Raw genomic sequence first — 26,103 nt, forward strand, 5'->3', positions numbered from 1 at the left:
CCAAATGGTCTTTTGCTGATATCTTTTCGGATTCGGGATACAGGAGTATCTTGCGGGAGACCCTGGGTTACGCTGGCATTGTTGTAGTTGGTTTAGCTACCGGGCTTTGTGGATGGATAGGGATTTGATCAGTCTGTTATAGTGCTCTAAGGCGCCTAAAGAAAACCTTACACTGACCATGTTCGTGACATTTTTCAGGAACGAGACGGCCTATTCGAGGTGAGTGTCCATGTTCCTCATAAACGATGGTACATAAAGTTACACGCGGATTTTTTCGGATTGGAACACTTGGAGGAGTTGAAGTTGTCTCTCAGAGTCGTACCTGTACTATACCTGTGCTCCATAGAGGCAGACTGGACGGACTAGCGCCTTATACAGAGTCGCTGGGGTATTGGGAGTTTGCTTATTTTGCAGAGGAATGGGAAGAGCAGACTGTACACACCATTGTCTTTACAAATAGTGTGTTTGATTTGTGTTGACCATTGGAACTTGCGATCGAACTGAAGACCGATCTATGGTGGTGAAGAAAGCCATCGATCTTCCAAACGCGTCCTTTTGTAATGGACGTCAAGAGTGTAAAGGGTAGCTAGTTCGGCCAAACTGACACGACCAATTACCACGCTAACAATAATATTATATGCAAAATGCTTTGTTTTTAATTCTACATATTCAGTGAAACATTTCCTTAATTTTACTACAACTTATGTACCACAAAGTGTTTCAGTGGTTGCTTGCCACGATAGTAAATATCTGTCGGTATTTGAGAATCGAGTACATGAATTATCATACTATCTTGTAAACTATATCAAAAACACACGCTATATGTATGTTGATTTTTATTTTTAAATAATCCATAAGCGACTTTCACTGACTTATCCTGATAGCCAATTACTTGCTTAATTTACGTACGTGCGTTTTTTCTTGTCTAATCGTATAAAATTAATTTGAGATGCTAACATCTGCGGTGATAAAAAATTTAAGGTAAATATATATTTTAATATACATATGTGAGCAAATATGATGTATTCCAAAATCAAAATCATAATCTTCCGCTGTCGTTTTTTGTCAAGGTCGATATTCTAAAAAAATTATTTATATTTCAATATAATAATCTTGTGTTACCGTGGAAAAAAAGATCACCTTTGATGCAATCCACTAACATATTCAACCGTTTACTATTTTTAAAAATAGGAGATTCATAGAAATATATAGTAGAGATTGAATAAGAATTTCCTATTTCAAAATTAGCAAGTATTTATTCATCTCACAATAAAAACAAACTAAGAATCAGTATTTCATGTCTTTTAACTCCAAATTATTTTTAGACCAACATATGTTCATGTGTTAAAACTAACGGCACAGAATGATCACACTGCTTTCCGAAACTTATGATGCGTGACACTCTTTTGATACCAACGTACACTTTCAAAAATGATTCAGTCTTGTGTTCGATATAGATGGTTTTCCTGGCGTTCTACCCATGATTTTCCTCAATTATATTAATAGGTTTGCGTATCGTCCACATACAATACATTTTCTCGAATGACTCAGGCTTTATTTATATTTCAGATTAAATATCAGAGTTGTGTACATCAATGCACTCAAAAACCTCCTTCAATAAGGATAATGACACCATAAGTATCCACATGCCTACAATGCCCAATATACAGTAACATTTACTAACTTTTGTTAATTATGTTATTTGTTCTATTGTGTTTACTTATGTTCTATTATAATAAAAACCCACACAACCTAAATGTGCACATACTTAACTGAGACCTAATAAAAGAAAATATATTGGGGGTTAAAATTGTTCACAGTAAACTGTCAAAGAGTATTTTCTGATGTGAGATTCTTTTCCGTATTACAATAAGTGTAAAACAAAAGACCTCACTTAACTTACTAAACATATAATTATATTCATGTTAAAACATCTAAAGTATTCTAAAAATAAGTCTCATTCAACTGAAGTGTAAACATACTTTGTGCTTTAGTTGCGTCAACTTTGGTGGCAGCAGAACACAAGAGGAACTTGCCCCATCAATAAAAACATGTATGTACTGATTCTGACATACTAAAAGGGGCAACTTTGATGCAAGTGATATGAGTGATCAGTGGGCATGATATAACATCAGTCCAAATAAGGCAAGCAATGAAGATGAAACGTCCACAATATTCCAAAAAACATTTATTGTTGTTCATCGCAATCAAGATATCATCATCAAAAAAATTTTGAAGGAGCTTTAATGGGATGTGCGGACCGATCCCTCCTAACAGTACTACAGTTAATTTTTATGTTTTTTTAACACGGCATGCATATACTGTCTGAAAAATAGAGAACAGTCATCGCTATTGATGGACAATATTTTAAATAAAATACATTTTGTGCCAATTTCTTTGAATAAAGCTTCAAATTTCAAAGAGAATCCTTAATTTAATGTATTTACTTGGTTAATCCACGTTAACGTAATTTTACCTCCATGTTAAAACTACCTACTACTGAACTATGATAAAGAGAGAACTGAGCAGCGTTACCTAAGAAATGCTTAGACCGATTGGAAGTCGATGGTGGCACGTCTGTACTGAATGATGAGCAATGACTCAATCCTCCAAAATACTCATTATATCGAGCGAGATCGACGTCTCAGGGTCGCTACATCGTTTCCATTGTTACGTCATTTCCACTGACACCCCACACGTGTTTAACGCCTGTAGTGACACTCTTGCGCATTTTATCAAGGATGCCAACTGTGAGATGTAAAATTCGACATGACTAAAAATCGATACATATGTAAAACATTGCAAATTCTTTGTATATATGCTGGAAGACTCTCCAAGCTTATGATTCTTAAATAAATATATCCTATTTATCACCGCGCATAATTTGCTTTCTCACTTGTTTTACTTAAGCACTGCCAGTGTTATTATAAAGTTTTTAAAAACAGACAAAGCATTCAATATAATTCGACAAACCCCTTGACCAATCTTATCTACGCTGATGGCAGCACTATATTTGATAATACAGCCATTAAGGCTTCTAGCCTTCTTCATGATATAGTGCCATATATCATATACCAATATACCAAAATAATAATAACATACGGATCGCTTGTTATTGTCAATTTCAACAGGATTTAGTTAGAACAAGTTCAAGTATTTGAGATCAGTAATACTAGAGAAGAAATTGGCATCTACCGCGGAAGTAATAAGCTGGATCCGGCAAACTACAGGAGCTTTTTCTTCTCTAAGATAGTGTATGTGGAAGGGAGGATATATTTAATCAAGACTTTTCTGCCTCTTTCGAATGCTAATCTTGCCAATTCTCTCTATCTCCAAGACTGTTACAGTATTCTATAAATTTGAGATCTTTCAAAATGCGATGCATAAGGCAAATTCTACATGGTTCTCTGCAAGATTAAATTAGTTTTTTTTATAATTGAAATTAGTAAATTTACAGTTGAAGAACAAATTCAAAGACGCAAATTACTATGATTTAATAGCTTCAAAAAAAATATGGACTGCAATCATAGAAAGTGACGTGAAAATAAGAGACTACTACTGTCCAATTGAGAACAGATTTAGTAAAGAATGTACGACGTACTGCGGTACCAACAGTCAAGTATTGGTTGAAAATTAGACACTTCTCCCAAACGGCACCGACGGATTAATGATTACGATGATAATGATGATGATTACTACGTCGATAATATGTGGAAATTTAGATTATTTCAACGAATATTTAATTTTATCACTATCAAATCGATCTTTTGCTAAAACACAGCAGGATATTACATTGTTATTTTACTTAATCGGCTACTCCTTTTTTCTAAATTCAGCCACAATCACAACAAATAAAAAGAACGTTTAACGAAGGAAAACAATTAACCTCTCCATTTTAATTGAAAAGGTGGCAAAAAAGAACTCGCTTTCCCAGGCCGATGTTTAATTTGCTGCGAAACTGGCGACACAACAGGAAAAAAAATCGAAACGAAAATAATGAGAAATGTGCATTTTCAGGCCCGTTCCCGAATATCGTAAATTTAATCTAACTGTCCCGTATGTCTGCCATGGAAGGAAGGTCCAGGTCCCTGCATCGAGGATCTAATATATGTCACACGTATTGGAAAATACACTGCGCAAATTTACTGGATCGTCCCCAATTGCCGGCCGGGAACGAGAGGTTTTGGTTTTATGGCCGGAATACTATTGGGCCTAGGTCGTTTAATATTTAATGCTATATGTGACTAACATATGACACCATGGTATAATAATATCTGAAACTAACAATATCAGCAGATAATTAAAGTTTGTAAAAGTCTTTTATATTCAGATCTAAATTAAAAAGGGACTTTTGTTTTTGATTGTCGTGACGTTATTCTAAGTTTGAAAATAAAAAAATTACTAGTTCCAAAACAGGTGAATATGGTGGACGTTTATTGAAATTTTTAACTTCGTAATTTAGAAAAAAAATTGATTAAACTCATTAAAAAATATTCTTAACAAAAATATTGAACTCACTTCAAAAAAATAAATAAGGAACTCACTATAAATTAAAAAGATAATTAAACGTTTCCCTCGATTTGCACCCCTTCCATCCAACAGATCCTGATTTGTTTCCAATAAGACCACCTTTTCAATGCACCCTTTCGAATAAAAGAAGAGCTTTGAAAACCAGCCCGTATATATATAAATATATAAATATATATAAATATAATATTACTACATAGTATAAAACAAAGTCGCCTTTTCTGTCCCTATATCCCTATGTGCGCTTAAATCTTTAAAACACGCAACGGATTTTGATGCGGTTTTCTTCAATAGATAGAGTGATTCAAGAGGAAGGTTTATATGTATAAGACATGCATAATATACTAAGGCAACATTGCTAATTTTAGAGGTTTCTAACGTGATGTCGTAAATTAACCTATTTTTTTAGGCTTATTTAGCAATTAGCAAAAACGCTGCCTAACCCTACGAGTTAGATCAAATTAATGTACTACAGTATTGTACACCATAAAAAGGTCTACAAAAAAGTCCGCGATGGTATATGTTTATCTTTTAGGGATAACCCACATTAACCATTTTTATTGTTTACTTTTTACGTGAGAAAATGGCTTATTTACGAAGCTATTTTAAGCAATACGGCATTAATCCTTATCGAATTAAGTACCTTAAATACAATTGTGTGCAATTAATATAGATCAATATGGTTCCTTACAGCATGTAAATTAAACAAATATTTTCGGAGATATTACAAATTTAAAATTTGCGTTTAAAAATGTGTAATGTAATAAAAATTGCATGAATTTAGATATTCCAAAGATAGCAGGAAATCTTCATAGTAAGTATAGGGGAAGAGGAATTGTTTTACTCCAAATTTAATGCGTGCAGGCCAAGGGCAGTAATGAATGAACCAAAAATACTGGATCGATTTTAATCATGTTTTCATTGAGTGACATAGGCATATATATTTTATGCCCGTGCAAAGTCGGAGCGGACCGCTATGTTTTTATATACAACGTTCATATTTTTTCTGTAGTGTATTTAATTTAGTATCAGCACCCGTGCGAAGCCGGGGCGGGTCGCTAGTATATATATATATATATACATATATATATATATATATATATATATATATATATATATATATATATATATATATATATATATATATTTAATCCTATATTTGCACCCAATAGGTCCAAATTGGCTTTGTTGTACGACATGATCTTTTTAAAATAAATAAGAGTTTTTACTCCATTTGCCATATTCAACAAAGAAAATCAGCTGACCTAATCTGAAATAACTAAAAGACAGAATAAATCTATGTGTCAATCTATATGGCAAATCTATCTAATGATGATCTCTGTGGAAAAATGATAATATACATAATTATTTACTCTTCGTAATTATTAGGAGCTATTCCCTGAAATATTAACTTTTCCTTAAAGTTAATTAAAAAATCTTCCGATCTTAAATGTTTTCAAAAAATTCCTTTACACACATACCCTCACTAACAAGCTGAAACACAAGAACCCACCGTATTAAATCAACGACAAAAACTCATAACAATAAAACCTGTTACATTCCCCGTTTATTAAAAAACGTCCCTCATTATGCCGCGTGGTTCCCGGAGCTTTAACATCTACGACATGATTTCAATTATAACCGGCAATAAAACTCATCGTAACGATCATTTTTAAAGACGCTGAAACCAATTATACCGAACCCGTCATGCTCGGTACCTTACCGACTTTAACAGGTTTCAAACATGGAACAGCAAAAAATATATTTAAGGTGTGTGATAAAGTAATCCATGTTTTTACTGACTACATCATATAATCATATAATTCGTTAGAACTGGTGAGTTATTAAAATTAAAAATTATTAGTTTATTCAAACTCAAAATAATATTGTGAACCAAAAAGCCCAAACATTCATTCTGTGTCTGTGAAAACCTTTTTGATGTTAAAGGCTTTTTCAAGTTTAGTTACTTAAGAAATGGTTCAGAGATTTGTTGCCCTCAATCAAATATCTGATCTTTGGGTGAACTTGAATTAGTCAAATTTTTCATCACGACTTCACACCGTCTGAATTAAATGCAGAACTAAATTAAAGAATGGAGAATAAGGTAAGCCAAACCAAGCTCACTCTTGTAACTTACACACCCACAAAATAAAGCTGGCCGACAGTATAATTATGCAACGAAAACACCCCACAAGAAAAATATGCTAAATACTTAGACAGCATCTTCAGCATTACTTATAGTGTGTTGATTAACTGGTTGTCAGTCCCATTTAAGTAATGACCGTAAAATAGCAGTATACAAAGTCATCAATAAGTCAGTCTGGACATTCGACATACAACTAACATCATGATGCACATCAAGCAATAGAAACATCGTAATTTTAGAAAGATTTTAGAGAAAATTACTAAGGGATTTTCCAAATATCCCCCAAGATATAGGCAACTAATATAAGTATCTAGATATTAATATACGAATGATAAAACAAAAGACAAGTCAGCATCGCCTAAGATACAGTGGCGGCTAGTACATAAGCGCTGCAATGCACAACCAAACTAAAGCACCCACAAATAATCATGTAATCTCAATAAATTACTAAAGTATTTTCAATTACTCGCAATATTCAACTGCAATGGAAGTGCCAGCCATCGAACTAACGACCAGTGGAATAACCTACGGACTCACGCTATCGCTGTTATTTATCTGGGCCACACGATCGTGCTCTGCGAGCTCCTTGAAACACCCGCGCGATGCTCCGCTATCTCGTGTCCATGCAAACGGTCTAAAACAAGACCAATATTTAATCTTTCAGCATTTAGTCCGGCGCCGTAAGACCGATATGCGATATCTGTTCGAAAATAATCTCTATCCGAATTTTACGCGACTTCTTTCGGCCAGTTTATAATAACAATATTAATAAGTGTGCCTATAGAAGTGGTGTTTAACTTATTTAATGTGAAAACATATTTTAATTATTCTTACAAAGGAAAGTTAAAGGAAATTTAAAGGAATAGATAGGCCATTACGAGATATTATAATTGAGAAATCTGGTGCAAGTAGAGGGAAAACAATTTTACACCCGTAAATTTAATAGATATTAATTTAACAAATGAATGGATTTGTGGATGTAACAAAAAAATTCGTTACTTTTTTGCTAGCGATAAAGCTTGGACGGAAATTGGTGTCACCAATCTAGAGCACTTAAGTTTGAAAATAAAAAAAACATGAAAACTCTAAAATCCATCTTCATAATTGTATGGAATTTGCATTACTAGGATCAACTAATATTATGGTTCAATTAGATTCTGCGTATCGGCTAAATATTCAGAAACTGAAAATGTGTCAATATGTATGAGCAACAAATTAGATTTATTTTGAATGATAATTTAATCTTGCGTAAATGTCACAAAATTATATTATTATTTTTGTATTGTTTGGACCCTGCATCGGCAAACTGATCAGCTAGTAGTAGTTAAAATAATATTGTAAATAGAAAAATAGATTTAGGCAGGTATTAAGCTAAATTGTGTGTATGTAGTAGAATATAAAATACGTGTAGTAGGTAGTGAATAAGGTTTTGTTTATTTTTATTTAGTTTTTACAACGATTAGTATTATATACACATGTTTATTTTAAAACGTTTTCTTTGGTGTATTTATATATTTACTATTTGTATATTTATTTCGGAACTTAAGTCGGTTCAATTTTTTGTCAAAAATATTTTATACTTCTCTTTTTAGTGTTAGATATTTACTCAATAAATTATGCAGTATTTCAATGGATAACAATGAGATTAAGGCTCCGGGGTGTGCTACCTAGCCCAGATGATTTGACAAATATTCTAACCAAACTAGAAGATCAAAAAGTCGTTGACCCCTCCGGGAATCGAACCCGCGACCTCCACGTATAAGCTGAACGCTCTAACTACTACAACATAAAAGCAGTTGCCTGCAATATTTCTACGACTTTTCATATGATATGGTTAGTACTTAAAAAGCAAACTGAATGGATTTTGCACTGAAGGACTTACGGTCTTCCATCACATTAGTTCAGCAATAAAATTATACACAAATATCTGATTATTTTAGATAAAAAAATATGTGAAAAATTTGTACTTGCCTTTGAAATTTTAGCTTTTCCTTCGATTTCCCCGGATTGGGCCATCATATACTTGGGAACGGGATGGGACCACCTCAGAAATGCACTCATTTGAAAATCGGTCCATAATTGACGGAGAAATCGGTGAACATACATTTAAAAAATATCTAGAACCAGCTCCTTTTTTGAAGTCGGTTAAAAATACGCTAAATCATCAAAGTAAATTTAAGCTGCGCAAGGTTATGTATGAAGATCATTGTGCTTGTATCCTACAAACACTCTGCATTAATTTTCAGCCCACCCTGGTATAATAAGTTTTCCGTCTTGCAGGTAATATATCCAAGGCGAAACCAATTTAATGCATTCCACGTCGTATCAACGCCGAAACCAACATTAAGAAAATTAGTGAACATGAACGCAATGAAGATTCTACGCGTTCTTCGCGTTCCGAGATCAACGGAAATAATAGATTGGTGTAATTGGTGATGTCGGAATGATACAATGAGGAGCGAATCATTTCTCGAGAAACGGATTAATCGCCGGGAACAGTTTTTGGGTTGTTTCGCGCGAATTTAACTAGATTAGCACTTAGCAGGATATTAATTGTTTCTCATAGTCGTGTTGTTAATGAACAAATTTGTAGAAACATTTCGGTTTCTTGAAAGAACGATTAACCTTGAGATAAACGTCTAAATTGATTGACTTTAATTAAATAATAGAATTTGATGCATTATATTGGCTTGCCAAGAAAGTAGTTTCATTATTCACGCTTAGAATGAGTGAAATTCGTTCGATGGACCTAATATATTGCCCTATTTACTTTTAAATTTCACCTAATATTGTTAACAAGGGGTGGTGTGGATTTATCACTCTTATAATTATTTTATTTGTTATTCAGCTTCATACTCGACAAGAGACTAAAGTGGTTACGTAAAGTAACGAAAAAAGAGAGAAACGTTTTTCCTTTCAACCAAAATGACCAGCTAGCACTGGTTATTATTAATTATTAATAATTTGCTGATGTCGCTTCCGTTCGGGAAATTTTATTTTGAGAGGCACAGAGACCCTAGAATATGACTGGGATCGCCGTAGTTTAATTACCTACCGTGAACGATGAGAGAGTAGAGCTTTAATCAGCTGATTTGTGTTGCAAGATGCCAATGTTGCCTAATTCGAGATTATTGTTCGTGTTCCTCATAAACCATGGGACATTGACTAACGCGCGGACTTTTTAGATTGCAACACTTGGGCAAGTTGTCTCCCAGAAATGTATTTGTACCACACCTGTGATTCAAAAAAGCTGACTGATCGGACCAGCATTTTATACAGGGTCGATTTCTGGAGTTTAGGGGAGAGGAATACCAGTCCACACGTACTACCAATCATTGATTCCTTGCTTTATTTGACAGACAATATCAAATTTGTCATGTTAATTTGGCTTTCAATGTGATACTACAAACAATATAACGTTATATTTGCTGGAATACATGTTGAGGCTCTAGCATTCTTCATGGTATAGTTCTCATTACTAAGTCATATGGCTTAAAAATCAATTAACAAAAGACCAAACTATTGACAAGTGACAGATAGCCAACTATTGTAAATCTAAAGTCAAAATTTAGTTAGATCAAGTGCAGTAGACATTGGCTTGAGTTGAGACAATCAGTGCACAAATGCAGAACCAATTCAGAGAGGAAGAATACAATAGTTAGGACATGTCTGTCGGAAGAAAAGTGAACTAATTCCTCACGAACTTCTTGCGATAACTACCTGTTATATGAAATATACAGGGAACAGCTTCGAAACAGCTATGGTCGACCGCCAACTGTGGCCAGATCTTATAAAGAATATTGGAGGTCCTAGGACACCAACAGCAACATATAGTAGACACCCTCCTAGGCTGATAAAGGTTCCTTTCTGGTAAATTTAGATAGAGATCATCAAACGAGTCGTAGCGATCATTATAAGTTTTTTATACCCAGCGCTATATTTGGATCAATTTTGCTCAAGTAAATTCCACATATTATTCCCTATAGCAAAATCCCAAACAAGAATTAAATGGTATTTGATGAAATTGATATTTCATAAAAAATCAAAAACTGTATATTCAACTGAGCAAAGACTTTTTACACATTTATTGATATTTCTAATGAATGTATGAATAAATTGATGTAGAAATCGAACTTTCAACATCTTATCTCCGAATAAAACTATTCTATATAGTTTTTTCAAACGTTTTCTGTCTTGAAACTGAAAATGAGCAAATGGTGACAGTTGTCGTCTATCCATCGTGATTTATTTAGATATTTTATAAGTAGTGTTTAAGTATTGCCGAGAATAAGCAATTCTTTTGATATTTAAATTGTGCTTAAAACGGTATTTTCAATAGAATTGTATATTGAAGATTATATATTATCACATTTTTAAGATAGCTGTGTTGTGTAAAACTTTGAAAGAAAATCAGTTGCTGCTGTACAAGCAAATACAAAAACCTATATGTACCTATGAATGCGGGAAGAAAGATCAAAATAATACAAATCTTTCAGAATGAAAAGTCCTGAAAAGTATTGTTGATGCACCCAGATACTATAGGAACTATTACTTACACCGAGACTTTCCGATTCCTAGTGTCATAAAAGAAATTAAGAAATTCGCAACAAGACAAGGGGAAAGGCTATATGGAGCCAAAGTGTTATGGAGGCTATATAGGAGGAAAGGCTATATGGAGCCAAAGAACCAAAGTGTTACAACTATTAGATAACACTCAACTAGGATTCTCAACTAGGAACTCAAGAGAATCAAACGAAACAAGACATGAGAAAAGACTCCACTCTCAGGTTAGCAACGAAATGCTGCAACTCTTCGTCTTTTGCTATTGTAGGTGCGTTTGCTAAGTAAAATCCTAGTTTGGAGTGTTGTTCTTAGATAATTGTTACCGATTTATTGGCTCTACGAATAATGAAAGTTACATATATTCAAAAACAAAGAGTTTGACTAATAATTGAAACGATAGGAAAACTCGCCAATTAGTACCAGATAAAAAATGGGAACAAGCTCTTGAAATGAAGACTGAATTTTAGAAATATAAGTTACCTCAAAATAACATTAATTATGCTTTTAATAACATCATGTAAGTTGAAAATGTTAATTTGAAACGTTATTGTAATGTAATTGCAACATATATAAACATGTATCACATATGCGTGTCTTATTAAATAAAATACATAAAACTTTCAATTATTTATAAATTACAATTTTAGTTAAATAGCTGATTTTTGTCTTAACTCAATTTTGAAGAATATTGTTAAACGTCTTTGCATCCTTATATTAAAAGTAGATAAAAGAGAAAAAAAACTTATAATCTTCGCCAACCAAACCAAACCCATACCAGTAGTAATAGTATAGTCCCAGTATAACGCATATTTGACAATACCTCAAGAATTTTTAATATAATGAAATTATTTACGAACAATAGAAAAAATTTATTTCTACTAAAACATATGTCTAGTCCCAAATACCACACCCGAAACAACAAAAGACAATAAGCCTTTTTATGAAAGATGGTCGGTTTAATTATCCTGTTGTTCTCCACCGATGATTATGTCAGTGTAATGTTCACAATCCCTACGCACAAATTTTGACGAAATAATTAGTTTTATTCATTAGCTAATGTAAATGCAAATTGAGTAACGCTACAGTGCCAGTCCAGAAACGACCTTAAGACACTACTTTTATTCATTCCGTATTAAAAGCGGACCAGTTCCTTCATTATTAATACACGCCATGCAGAGAAGGTCCGTAGTAAGATAATAAGTTGCGAGGTTTCTTATAAGGTGGAGCCATGAAATAATAAATTAAAGTTAATCAAACCTAACCGAGAAATTTTTTAAATATAAAGATTTTTTCTAATTTCGGCGGTTTTAGACAGGACAATTATTTACCAATACTGTTCTGTTTATCTTGGGTGGTTTACTTTACTAAATATGTCAAGATTTGTCCGTTAATTTTTGATTAAATTATTTACTACATTTTTACTAGTAGTTGCCAACTAACCTACAGTTTTTCTTTATATATATATGCATTAATGTTACTGTTTTTCTATTAAAAGCACCTTACTACGCTACACTAAACGATATCAAATGATTTAATTCCTTTGAGTCTGTCCTGGGGTTATCCAGGAGTTGTATTAACAGGTCAATTGAAAAGTCCCCGGCCTGACACATAGATGGCGCTACTAGAATTAAATCCATATGTTTTTTAGTTAGCCCTAACCATCAAAAGATGCGTATATAAATTTAACAGCTATCGGATCATTAGTTTGTGAATTATAGCATTTTGGGTGAAGCAACTTTTGTTATTATGAAAAAAAATTGATAAAAAGGAATTTCGCGTGTTGATAAAATATTGCTTTTTGACGGCAAAAATACAGTTGAAGCAAAAACTAACTTGATGCCAAGTTTCTGGACATCACCCCAGGAGAATCAACCATCAAGGATTGGTATGCTAAGTTTAGATGTGGTGAAATGAGCACCGAAGACGGTGAACGCAGTGGACGCCAAAAGAGTACAGGAAAAAATACGAATATTTGACATGAGAATAGAGTCTGTCCTCATGACTCCTTGCAATTCTCTTGTCATGGCAGTACAGTATCTACATCATCAATCGTATCTACAGTACTTCTCAGGACTTTGTTCTGAAAAACTTGTATTTTATTTATATTAGTTTTCGAGGAACATACCCATAATTGTATAGCGTATGTCCATATAGGTTTCAATAATTGCTTATATAATAGCAATTTACTATGTATAGATAATTGTTATTTTCTTCCAATTAACTAATACATTTTTCTATATTTTAACTCCAGTTCTTTCCTTTTCTTTTTTACATGTACTTTCCAGCGAAGTTTTGCATTAAGGTCCATTTCAAGATACTTAGCATTTTTGCTATATGGATATTATTTATTGTTAATGATGTTTAAGCCGTTTGATTATACGTGAACTGCACATGCACAGATCTACTTTCGTTAATTTTTATTCTCCTAATATGAGCCCAATTAGTCATATTGTCAAGTGCCATGCCATTGCATAATGTCAAGGACAAGTGCCCATCGTAATTTTGGTGTGTCTGCTACATATTAGCTCTAACAGCAAGAATAGCAGTGTCGTCATCATGTAGCCATAGTGATATTTTCCATTTGTAGTAACCACATGTTTAAAGTAGATAAAGAGTTGGCCCCAATAAACTTCCTAATGGTACACCTGCTTTAGTTTTTTTAATTGTAAAGTGACATGTATGTGGTTATTGTAAAGTGACATGTATGTAGTTATTGTAAAGTGTGTATTAACACTAAACATTCTGACTCTAATGTAATATTTAGCTCCGGGTATTGTTTTGGTAACATTTTCTGTATTTTATGAACAAGGCCTTCATGCCAAACCTTATCGAAGGCTTGTGTCAAATCCAAGAATATAGCTGAACATACCTGCCATAGGATTTTTCAATAAGATCTGTTGTTCTATGTATATTAAATAATGCTTAAATTAAAAAAAAACCTATTAAAACTATTTAATAATTATGTTATTATTTAATGTAATATAAAACATTCTTCATGTGGTAGCTTAAAAAATATATTTAATTGATATTAGTTCCATATTATAATAAACAAAATGTAAAATTGCCAATCTAAATATCATGGAATCCGTAATAATATGCATTAATTTATCGAATAGCGATTTGGTAGTGATACAAGTGTTTACTTTGTTTTATTCCAGTGATGACCAGCGACCAGTTGGTGTCATTTTCATGGTCAACAAAATAACGGCTTCTGCTGTTAATGTTTTCTTCAGCCTAAATCAGATCGTGTAGCCGTTAACATGACTCACGGCACTATATATTTAAAAATGGCTTCTACAATCAACTTCAAAAAGTATTTAATTATATACCAGCAAATGACCTATTCATGCTGAGAGGAGATTTCAATACATATATAAGCTCACCCAAACTAACTGAGAAGAAATGAGGCTATGGAGATGTTAATAACAATGGTTTATGTACATTACTATTTTCCTGATTAAATAGTTTTAAGGTGGATAACACTCTCTCCAAAAAAACAAGTCAGGCACAAGCACACATTAGTCAAATCGGTAAATCGGTAGTGGTGTGAAAATATGAATATATTGATATGGGTGTGTTGGTACAAATTTAGGTTTGAGAGTGACTGGAAATGAAGAAGATGGGCTTAAAATACATACAGTTCATATGCATCAAATAAATAAGTCTTCCTGTGATTCAGGAACACGCAGCTTTTCTCTATCATCCAAAAAAAATTATGCTAGACCAACAAATTAATTATAATTGTGTAAATGGCAATCGTTAGGTTATAAGATTCTTGGATCGAAAATAATTTTAACAATTTCTTGGTCAGCATTCAAAAATATAATAGTTGGTTTCAAATCACGCTACGCCTACTTTCATACCTACTTTCTAGTGTCAGAAATTATCAGAAATAACTTATCGATACAAAGAAAAATGTGTCACTTACTAGAAGCGCTATTACCACTACCAGATACAGATTATCAATTCCTACATATTTAACTGATTAAGACTAAAGGAAACTATTGTCCAAAACCACAAAGGTCTCTTCACCAGGATAGCTATTTGTGAAAATATTCAAAACAGCATTAGATTGTATTCCAAATAACAGCCATAACATCGTCGTCATCTGACAGAACACAAGGGACACGCGAAGAGTTTTAATTCATTCAATTATCTGTCGCAAATCGTAGATTCATTTTAGAATCAGACAATATTTTCCTTCTCATTTTATTGTAGTTAAAAAGAGGCACAATGTTGTCTCATGCGTTCGAAGAAGTAACCGAATCCTGCAAAAACCGTTGTCAAATGCCTACAAAGTTCTTCAAAACATTGTGATAATAGGTTATAAACCGGCCAGCGTTGTTTTAAGGTTTAGCTTCTATTGATAAATTTCAAATCGACAACAATATTTCTGTTTAACTGTTTTATTTAGATTAGAATTTTGTTGTATTTCAAAGCCAAACTGAACTAAAACTCAGAGTTAATGCGGCAATATTGCGGCGTTTTGACATCATCACTTCGGATGATGTGAATTCACTGTTTTATGGCTACAGATATGCATATAACTTTATTATCGAAATGAATGGGTTGCATTGTGAGAAGAAATTAAAACAGCTGCAAAACAGGTCCCAGAGGAATTTAAACTTGACTTAAAATAATCGATGAACAGAAAGAACGTCAAGAGTTCTGCTTCATTATATGTATATTCAGGAGTTTGTTCAGGAGTTGATGGAAATGATAAATAATATATACTATAATAAAATACTTCAAGGATTATCAACTTCAAACTTTTAGACAATGTAATATAAAGGCATTCAATCAATTAATGGGAGAAAAACAGAAATTGGAATTCATATTAAACATTTGAGAATTAAAAAATGTGTAACAGCTGTAGGAAAAGTAAAATCACTTGTAAACATTTCTGGAAATGTTCTCGTTGGTTCGTATATTGGTTTGCTGTCGTATGATTATTCGTATATCAATGTATCAAGCGTATATCATGTATTACCTTAACTCACCCATAACAAACAACAATAGCTAAGGGCAGCGAATGCTTGTAAGCGTCTGCTTTTTTTAGCATTCGTAAATATGTCTAATAAATCCGACATATAAAAAATTCAGTCCTTTGATATTCTGAATTAATTTTATAACGATGAGTTTTATTATTAAATTTATTTACTAAAAATATATATATGCATTATATAAACAATTAACTTCGTCATGAACAATTACTCCAGGACTGAATCCAATCTAGACGGTTCCTCCACAATTTCCATCTCTATGGGGAAATCCTTCTGACTATCGTTCCAATCCTGAACGGATCCGCTGCCGCATATCAGGAAAAACGAAGCGGTGGAAAGGAGAATAGCCGTCGAGGCCCCGAACACAAACCGCCACCATCCTGCAAACTGCTTTACATTAACAAGGAGTTTCTATTTTATACAAAATATATTATACCGATCCATGTAAACCTTCTGACACCACATAGTTGGCCGCCAATAATCCTGCAGCGCCCACTGTTTGACACAAGCCAAACACAGTCCCTAAAATATTTAGTTTGCTAATTACTTTTTCATTATTACTCGAATTAACTTCACACTGCTTCAACAGCTAATCAGTTATTTGAATGGTTAGTTGCTAATTAAAATTTTGTGTTTATAACGATAGATTATTCATGACGAAATTCTAATATTAGCTAGGGACTGTGAAAATAAATTAAACTTTTTATTATTTAACATATACAAACTTTATAAAATTAGACGCGATAGCAACAATAAATGATTAAGTCGCAGTATGATTCATTTAACAGCGCTTGTTTGGCATGAAAATAACCTTTCACTTCTAGTTCATAACATTTACTCTATATATAAGCAAAGGTTCATTTTAATTGGGAAACATAATCTTATTTTTATACTTCTTACTTTATACCAGTAATGAAAGCCATATATTAATTAAAAACATGTTTCTCTTTATCACAAATCAAAACTTGCATAGAATCTCATTTTAAATACTCCCAAAAGGCTGAATCATATTTATGGACCAAATAATCTTTACAAATTTCTTCATTATAACAAATAATTAAACTAAAATATTTAACAGACCTGCAAAATTAGGTGCTATATCAGCGGCGCTGGAAAATACTCCCGCAGGAGTTGCGGCGGTCATCGCCAAGGCTGCGATGTACAGAGCAGCGGGGGCGGCGGGATCGCAACCAGTGTATCCGAGAATAAACATTAGTGCAGCCGGAGGAAAATGCGCTATAAACCAACAATATATACGACCAATAATGCGCAAACAGACTCGGGTCACCTACACATATAAACAAATAACTTCCTAGCCGTTGTGGTCGAAGCTATTCCGGACTCCCTCACGTGGTCCACCACTATTCCAAATGTTATAGCCGCAAAGAAATGGCCAATGTGGGGCATTGACTGTAATATGTCTTCCTGTAAGATACATGGTTGACAGAATTGTTGAAATAAGAGGTGGCTTGAAAAGTTCCAGGCCTAACACACAGATGGCGCAAGTTTTATTGCATTCACCCTTTTTCAGTTAGCACTAACCTTCAAAAGAAAACTGTAAAAATGTGATAATATTCTACTTATACATTTGTAAGTTATTGTCCTAAGAATGAAACTACTTTTCTTATTTTCATAACAATTGATCAAAAAGAATTTCGTGTTTTAATTTTACACTGTTTCTTTATGAGAAAAAATACCGTTCAAGCAAAGCAATGACTTGAAAAGTGTTATAAGGGCTCCGCTCCGTCAGAAACAACAATAAAATGTTGGTTTGCTGACTTCAAACGTGGCCATAGAAATACCGATGATTCAGAACGCAGTGGACGTCCAAATGAGGTAGTAACACCAGAAATCATCAAAAAATCTACAAAATCATTTTGAATAATCGAGAAGTGAAGTTGCGCGAGTTAGCTAACATTGTAAAGATATCAAAAGAACGTGCAGCAACTTGTGAACCTCGTCGAACCTCGAAAACACAACAATCGGCTGGAAAGGTTATGGTCTCAGTATTTTGGGATGTGCATGGTGTAATGTTCATTGATTATCTTGATAAGGAAAATACCATCAACAGTGAATATTATATAGCGTTATTGGAGCCTGTGAAGGTCAAAATTGTAATGTGTCGAAAAAAATTGTTTCATCAAGACAATGTACCGCGTCACAAGTCAATCAAAACAATGGCAAAACTATATTAATTGAACATCGAATTGCTCACATATCCACCGTATTCACCCTATTTAGCTCCCAGCGACTATTGGCTGTTCGCAGACCACAAAAAAATGTTCACCGGTAAAGAATTTTGCTCGAATGAAGAGTTTATCGCTGAAACTGAGGCTTATTTTGAGGAAAAAGATAAATTGATCTACAAAAGTGGTATCGAAATGTTAGTGTAGATCTTGGTGGAGATTACATTGATGAATGAAGCCCATTTTGAAAGAAAAAACGCGTTTTTCTTATTACGCCCGGAACATTTCAGTCCATGTTTTATGATTGATAGCTTACGTATTCGATGGAGAAACCGTATACCAGTTTCAAATACTTGGTCACGCCTAACATAAGAGTTGCGTCTGCCCATTGACTGCCGACAACAGCTACACCACAAGCCCAAGCTGGTTTTGACGCTAGAAGTTTTCTCCAAGGTAAATTTCGGTGTTCCTATAACAAAGTCTTAAATATCAGTTTTTCAGTCATAAATCTCACTGTAATTAGCCTCTCTTAGTTCGGATATAGATTTCATATAAACATCATAAGTTGAGTCATCTGTTCTTTACGTAACATAAAACTTTTATACGAGCTCTTACGTCAAACAAACATAATATATCCACATTTAGAATTTCCCCTTGCCCTGCAGTGGGTCGAGATGCTATTTACTATCATTTCATGTCATGTCAACTATTATAAATGTCCTATCAAAACTATGATGAGTATATTAAAAAGTATTTAGTTTTATATATATATATATATATAATATATATATATATATATATATATATATATATATATATATTCAAACTATTTCTACTTTTATTTTAATGTTGACGCCATTTTCAACATTTGTTACAACTGCATTTGATAAACAACACATGTATTAGATAGGAACCTCAACAAGAAAAAAATGCTTCTAAAGCACGAGAATCAATTCACGTGGTAGTATTTTTGGGGCCTAAATTATGTCTTCTGTTAATTAAACTTAAATTAGGTCATACTTGGGCCTTGCTCAGGCTCGAAAGATTTAACGTACAGAATTTCAAGCTGTACTTTTAATACTTTCCTTAAGAAATAAATCTTGTTGGCTGAAAAGTTTTAGTAAAATTTTTAAAAGCTAGTTTAAATTTATCTTACTAGTATTATTTATACGGTAAAAAACGAATTAGTCAACAATACTTACATCACGCTTTGGTCTATTAGGGTGTAAAGCTTCTTCGACGAACCGCCACCATAAAAAATACCAAGCGCAAGACACCGCAGATATGACATAACTAAGCCAATCACGGCCACACTTTCGAACCAAAATTGTTCCAAGAATTCCCACCACCGAGTATCCTAAATTTACCGCTAAAACCCAAAAACCAAATATTGTAATTAATACTAATAACTCGTCGACAACTTACCAGCATACAGTGATACGAAAGCGCTAAGATTTTTGTTTTTGATCCATGTTACTGCCAGCATATGGGCAGCTGGCCATGTTGCACCCTAAAAATCAATTATTTTTTAATCACTACAGAACTACATTTCAACCTAACTGAAAGGCCTAAATAAATTATCGCTATTTCCTATCAGAATAGTATCATAATTGCGTAAATGAATATTGCCCTAACGTATTTAATGACTTATATTGTAAAGAGTAACAAGCTTGTTATATAATTAGCTGAACCTATTTCAGAGTCTGATACTGAAAATAAATTTAACAGCATACAATTTACAAACACAATTATTTTAGCGAATTCATGTTCAAAGAACTGTATAAAAATAATAATTGTATAATGACTATATAGTGTTTTTTTCATTTGCCATCTATATTTGGATGGATTTCCAATGCTTTCTTATATTGATATGAATAACATAATAATCAATCATTTGGCTATTATTCGCATATGTATTTTTTAATGAATTACAAAAAAAGTGTATCTAAACATTTGCAACGATAGCTTGAACACAAGAAAAAAAAACAATTATCGGTGTTAAATAACTTCAATTGTACCTTCCAATTCTGTACATTTTAGGCAGTCCACTATTACTCAACAACAAAGGCGATGGAATAAATGATAATGTTTGTAAATTATATTATTTTTGAATGATTTAAGATTAAAGTGTGTTAACTAACTTTACTTATACATAATTAGACAAAAGTAGTTTCGATAATAGAATAGAAAATCATAAGATCCTCTTAGAAGTAGATCTTAATGATTTCAATAGGAAAATATTATTCAGCAATAAGCTATATGATCCGAACTTTTTGGCGGAAGTATTATTGAGAACTCTTTCCCAAAGTACACATGGCAATAAACAACTATAACTATAACCTGATAATTCAAAAATATAACATTGTTTGCTGTAGAAGACGCTATAAAGACGCTATAGATTAAGTTTTTGTTAAAATAAAACATACAATGATTTAAAGATTCGACCACTAAAAAGCTTGAAAAGCAAACAATTGAGGTGTTTCTTCAAGGGCATGTATATTAACATGCACTAACCATAAATATTCCTTGAACAAATCTTATACTGACGTGACCTGCAGTCAACCAACTGGCAGGTACCAAAACTGCAACAACTCCGGTACCCAAGACCCCAACTCCGTATAATCTCTCAGCACCAACTCGTGCTGCTATACGACTAGCAGCCAACGGAGACATTAAAGTACCCCACATAAAAGCTTGCCGAAGTACAGCTTCAGTTTCATCCGTTCTGGTCATGGGTATCTAAAAAGTACCAATATTAGTACTAATAATGCAGATGAGGGGAATTTACTCACTTCAATATGAGGTATGTGACGTACTACATGAATCGTACTGTACTCACTATCATTTTGATTTCGTTGATCCGGCGGTTGACAATAACGAGTTATATAGCTGGTATTTTCAACATATTCAGCAAACTCTGCAGCTGAATAGCTGGAAGTGCTATTTACTCTTAAAGCTACAGAAGCACTCTGCTCCACTACCCCACATAGTACGAATCCAGTCAATACAAACACAGCTAGTACTTGTCTTGATCCTATTTGATCTACATATGAAGTAACAAAATTTGACTTAAGATATATTCCAAATATAATGAAAGTGCACTAAAATGTCATTCAAAGTATTCTTTAAAATAATTTTTGAGCCTACGAAATATGAAGACTAACAAAAAACAATAATTCAACACTTGTTCACTAATGATAGCACTATATTGAAAATTACAGTTATAGAGAATCTTAGCATTACTCAAGATATAGTTCACACTGTAGAGCCATATAGGTCTATTCTCAAGCCAATAAGAAAAGAGCAAAGTAGTGCCTGGGGAAGAAAGGAAGTATTACAAGAAGGATTGAAATCCGCAACTTTCGAACGCTTATCTTATCAACCCTCTGGCTCCTAGTCAGTTCCTGTCACAGTCTGTAAGCTTGGAGTCTTTCAAATACAATGCTTAAGGCAAATTCTCCCATGTTTATCAGCAATATCGTGAATAACTGTATTATTTATCTATTAGAAATGAAGTCATTCACTTAAGGTGTGATAGTCAATACCCAGTTGAGGAAAAATTTCAAAGACACAGAGATGTCTGCCCAATGAAAGATGAACGTATCCTTCACATACACAAGACGAATAGCTCCGAAAAAGATCAGGAAAAGCAGTTTGAAAAATAGAAGATAAATAGACCGATAGCCAACTATAGCGAGACTTAGTGAAGAATGTTCGAAGTCCTGCGGCACCAACATCAAGCAGCATATTAGCAGCTATATATTGATGGATGGTGGTTGATGATTAAACAAGACAGTTTGCAGCATGTCATCATACCTTAGTAGGTACAAGTGTGTGGAAGACAAATACTAGGATGATAAGTAAAGAAAATACAATCAAAACTGAAGCCAGTAGTAATTTTTAGTAATCATCGCCAAAACTCGAAATAGTTTATCAAGTTAGTGTCGTTGATTTAATTCACATTGCATAATACAAGACTAATCGATCGAAAGATTAATACAAGTTAGCCCTTCGAAGACAATCTAGACAAATTATAATTATAGTACAAAATATTCAAGGTATCTGTTTTCAGAAATGCTAAGCTTTGCCTCAATCACCACTAATGATTTCATTTAAATAATCCAACTCTACAGTAACTCCCTAATTTCTCTTCTGAGAACTTTGTGAAGAAGTATGTGTGAAACTTTGTGAAGTTTTATCAGGGACTGATTCATAATCTTACATGTTCTTGTCATGGAAAAATGTTTAAATATTTAGAACATCCTTGAATCCTATCAGAGCGTCATCTACCGGTCCCGGTTGCGAATCTAAATCATTATTGAATCCCCATAAACACATAAAAATATTATTAAAAAATAAGGAGGTATATATTACTTTTACTGTTATATAATTTTAATAATATTATGAACTAAGAATGTTATTATTGGTCTCTATATATGGCAACACATTGTTGATATCATCAATAATGATATCATTTAAATACTCCAACTCTATAGTAACTCCCTAATTTCTCTTATAAGAACTTTGTGAAGAAGTATGTGTGAAACTTTGTGAAGTTTTATCAGGGATTGATTCACAATCTTACATGTTCTTGTAATGGAAAAATGTTTAAAATATTTAGAACATCCTGGAATCCTATCACAGCCTCATTTACCGGTCCCGGTTGTGAATCTAAATCATTATTGAATCCCCATAAACACATAAAAATATTATTAAAAAATAAGGAGGTATATATTACTTCTACTGTTATATAATTTTAATAATATTATGAACTAAGAATGTTATTATTGGTCTCTATATATGGCAACACATTGTTGATATCATCACTAATGATATCATTTAAATACTCCAACTCTATAGTAACTCCCTAATTTCTCTTATGAGAACTTTGTGAAGAAGTATGTGTGAAACTTTGTGAAGTTTTATCAGGGATTGATTCACAATCTTACATGTTCTTGTAATGGAAAAATGTTTAAATATTTTGAACATCCTTGAATCCTATCAGAGCGTCATCTACCGGTCCCGGTTGCGAATCTAAATCATTATTGAATCCCCATAAACACATAAAAATATTATTAAAAAATAAGGAGATATATATTACTTTTACTGTTATATAATTTTAATAATATTATGAACTAAGAATGTTATTATTGGTCTCTATATATGGCAACACATTGTTGATATCATCACTAATGATATCATTTAAATACTCCAACTCTATAGTAACTCCCTAATTTCTCTTATGAGAACTTTGTGAAGAAGTATGTGTGAAACTTTGTGAAGTTTTATCAGGGATTGATTCACAATCTTACATGTTCTTGTAATGGAAAAATGTTTAAAATATTTAGAACATCCTGGAATCCTATCACAGCGTCATTTACCGGTCCCGGTTGTGAATCTAAATCATTATTGAATCCCCATAAACACATAAAAATATTATTAAAAAATAAGGAGGTATATATTACTTCTACTGTTATATAATTTTAATAATGTTATGAACTAAGAATGTTATTATTGGTCTCTATATACACATTGTTGATATCATCACTAATCAACTCTATAGTAACTGTTTAATTTCTGCTCTGATAATTTATTTCTTTTAAAACCGCCCCATATCAGCTTTGTTAAGTATTATTAGCAAGGGTTGATTCACAATCTTACTCCAAATAACAACGTCCAGGCACATATTTCGAAATAAAGAAAGAAAAATGTGCGAGTTTATTTCGCCAACTTACCGTTGACCACCTTCGCCGCTTTTTGTAGTTGCACACTGCCCCGCTTCAAAGGACTCAATTTAGACGCCATCTTGACCCTGTTCCCTTTTCACGTTAACACATTTTCACAGTTCCATTCCGTCCTCTGACTTTTGTGAAATTCCGCCGCTTTCCTTTACCACTGTTATTTTAAAACGCGACGCTAGTATATTTTCGGCCTTCTCGGGCAGCGTAGCAAAGAAACAACAATAAGAATTTTATCGAATAATTGATGTCATTATGGCTCGTTTAGCTCCAGGTCGTAGGAACAAGGAAACTGAAACTGTTTGATGATGATCTCAGTCGAATACGAGGGATTCGATTAAATTATCCAGATTACGTATGTATTATGTAAAGTAAATATATTTTTGAATTTAACTAAAACAACATATATACAAATTAGAAAAGAAACAGTTCAACAAACTATTACTTACATATTTTCAGTAGGTGGATAAAATATTAGGGGCAGTATTCGTATTTATGTAATTTATTGTTTATTATATTTGTTTGTATTTTATGTTTTGTCTACGAATTTATATTATTTAATGGTTCCAAGCGAGATTTCGGAGAGTACAATGAGAAGGCGGTTGGTTGAAGAAAATCTAATAGGACGGCGGCCTTCAAAAAAACCGCGCCGAACCGACAACATGAGAAAGAAACTATATATGAAAGAGATAAAAAATATATAAGAGACCCCCAACAAATAATTTGTTACATAAATCCAATTAAACTAGAAAATTAAATAATATCAATATTGTCCCTCTATATTGTAAATATACACAATATTGTCACCCACTGAATATATTTAAATTTCTGGTTAACAATTGTATCATAAAGTTTTAATGTATATTACATGTCTCCATGTATTTTGATCAGCGATATCTATTAATTAGAATGCGAACTATCAATTTAAACAACTATTAAACTCCCTAACCTAACTATTAAATGCGATTATTTTGATACTTTTCTACAAATTTTATAAAGAAGAGTTTTCTCTGGCGTATTGTAACTGGCGAGGAAGAATATATGTACTACGAGAGCAAATTCTCACTACAAAGCTAATTCCAAGAGCAAAAGTCATGGTCAAGACGTGGGTTGGTCTAAGAGAGCTTGAAAACATTGACACGGAAGCGCAATATTCATGTCCATAAGATGGCATCAGTAAGCTGTGATGTATTACAAGCTGTCAAACCTAAGTGAAATTGTTACTGAAGATACTAACCGACGTCAATTAAATTCAACGAATTTTTGTTTATATATTTTTAAAGTCTTCTTTTTACCAACGAGGTTTTATCTGGTCTGGACCTATAGTTTAACGTCTCCAAACCACGGTCCTCAGCATTAAGCATACCGACTGGCGAGTGACTAACTTAGAAATCATCTCAGAAGACATCCGGTCATACTCAGCCTGATTACTGGCGTGACTGGGATCATGTTCCTTGTCGGATTTTATACTTTTGCCTAGTAAAATCACAAATATTAAACAATGACAATCGAACCCGCGATTATGGCAACAGTACGAGGACAGTACTGTCGCCTTTACCACTGTGCCAACCAAGCCGGCAAATTCAACGAATTGGTGTAAAGAAAGACACTGCCTCACCACAAATTGAAAGTTCTACCTACACCTACCATACAACACAATCGTAGCTCATCAAACATAGCGCCTTCTGATTACCACTTGTTCAGATTGATGCAGAATGGCTTGTTTTGTACACAATTTCGAAATGCTGAAGAAGTGCGAAACGGGATCGACGATCGGAATGTTGCGAAACCAAGATCGTTTTTTTCGATATCGAAACATGAGAAAAAGTTTCAGAAAATAATGCAAATATTTTGAATAATATATATTTCTCAATAAATTCCTTTTAAAAAATCATCAAAATTCATGCAAGAATATAATGGTGTAAAAGCAGTTTTACTCA

At 33.1% G+C, this 26,103-nt stretch overlaps 1 protein-coding gene across 2 annotated transcripts; it reads right to left on the minus strand.

The window, feature by feature from the left end:
* Nucleotides 1–16,371: 16,371 nt before the first annotated feature.
* On the minus strand, nt 16,372–24,367 carry LOC143200993 (sialin). Of its 2 annotated transcripts, none has more exons than XM_076411836.1 (10): nt 24,161–24,367; nt 21,218–21,468; nt 20,940–21,164; nt 19,851–19,935; nt 19,628–19,794; nt 18,742–18,894; nt 17,532–17,664; nt 17,320–17,475; nt 16,676–16,761; nt 16,372–16,619 (listed from the first exon to the last, which is right to left on the minus strand). In XM_076411836.1, the coding sequence occupies exons 1-10, from the start codon at nt 24,228–24,230 to the stop codon at nt 16,554–16,556; spliced, it is 1,392 nt and encodes a 463-aa protein (XP_076267951.1). In that variant the 5' UTR covers nt 24,231–24,367; the 3' UTR covers nt 16,372–16,553. The 2 variants fall into 2 exon arrangements, with proteins under 2 accessions (XP_076267951.1, XP_076267942.1); XM_076411827.1 differs by having other exon boundaries at nt 16,372–16,626.
* Between the last annotated feature and the right edge of the window lie 1,736 nt (nt 24,368–26,103).

Source organism: Rhynchophorus ferrugineus, unplaced genomic scaffold, assembly GCF_030347505.1.
Source record: "Rhynchophorus ferrugineus isolate W39M unplaced genomic scaffold, kcgeb_rfMv2 rfM1, whole genome shotgun sequence".
Taxonomy (NCBI): domain Eukaryota; kingdom Metazoa; phylum Arthropoda; class Insecta; order Coleoptera; family Curculionidae; genus Rhynchophorus; species Rhynchophorus ferrugineus.

Bases quoted from the DNA above. Each gene is read 5' to 3' on its own strand.
- LOC143200993 (XM_076411827.1), bottom strand. From the start codon at position 24,230: ATGGCGTCTAAATTGAGTCCTTTGAAGCGGGGCAGTGTGCAACTACAA. The intron at 18,895-19,627 runs GTAAGTATTGTT...ACTTTGTTATAG, and splicing joins CTAATAGACCAAAGCGTGAT to GAACACCGAAATTTACCTTG. The intron at 17,476-17,531 runs GTAGGTGACCCG...GTTGGTTTATAG, and splicing joins GAAGTTATTTGTTTATATGT to CGCATTTTCCTCCGGCTGCA.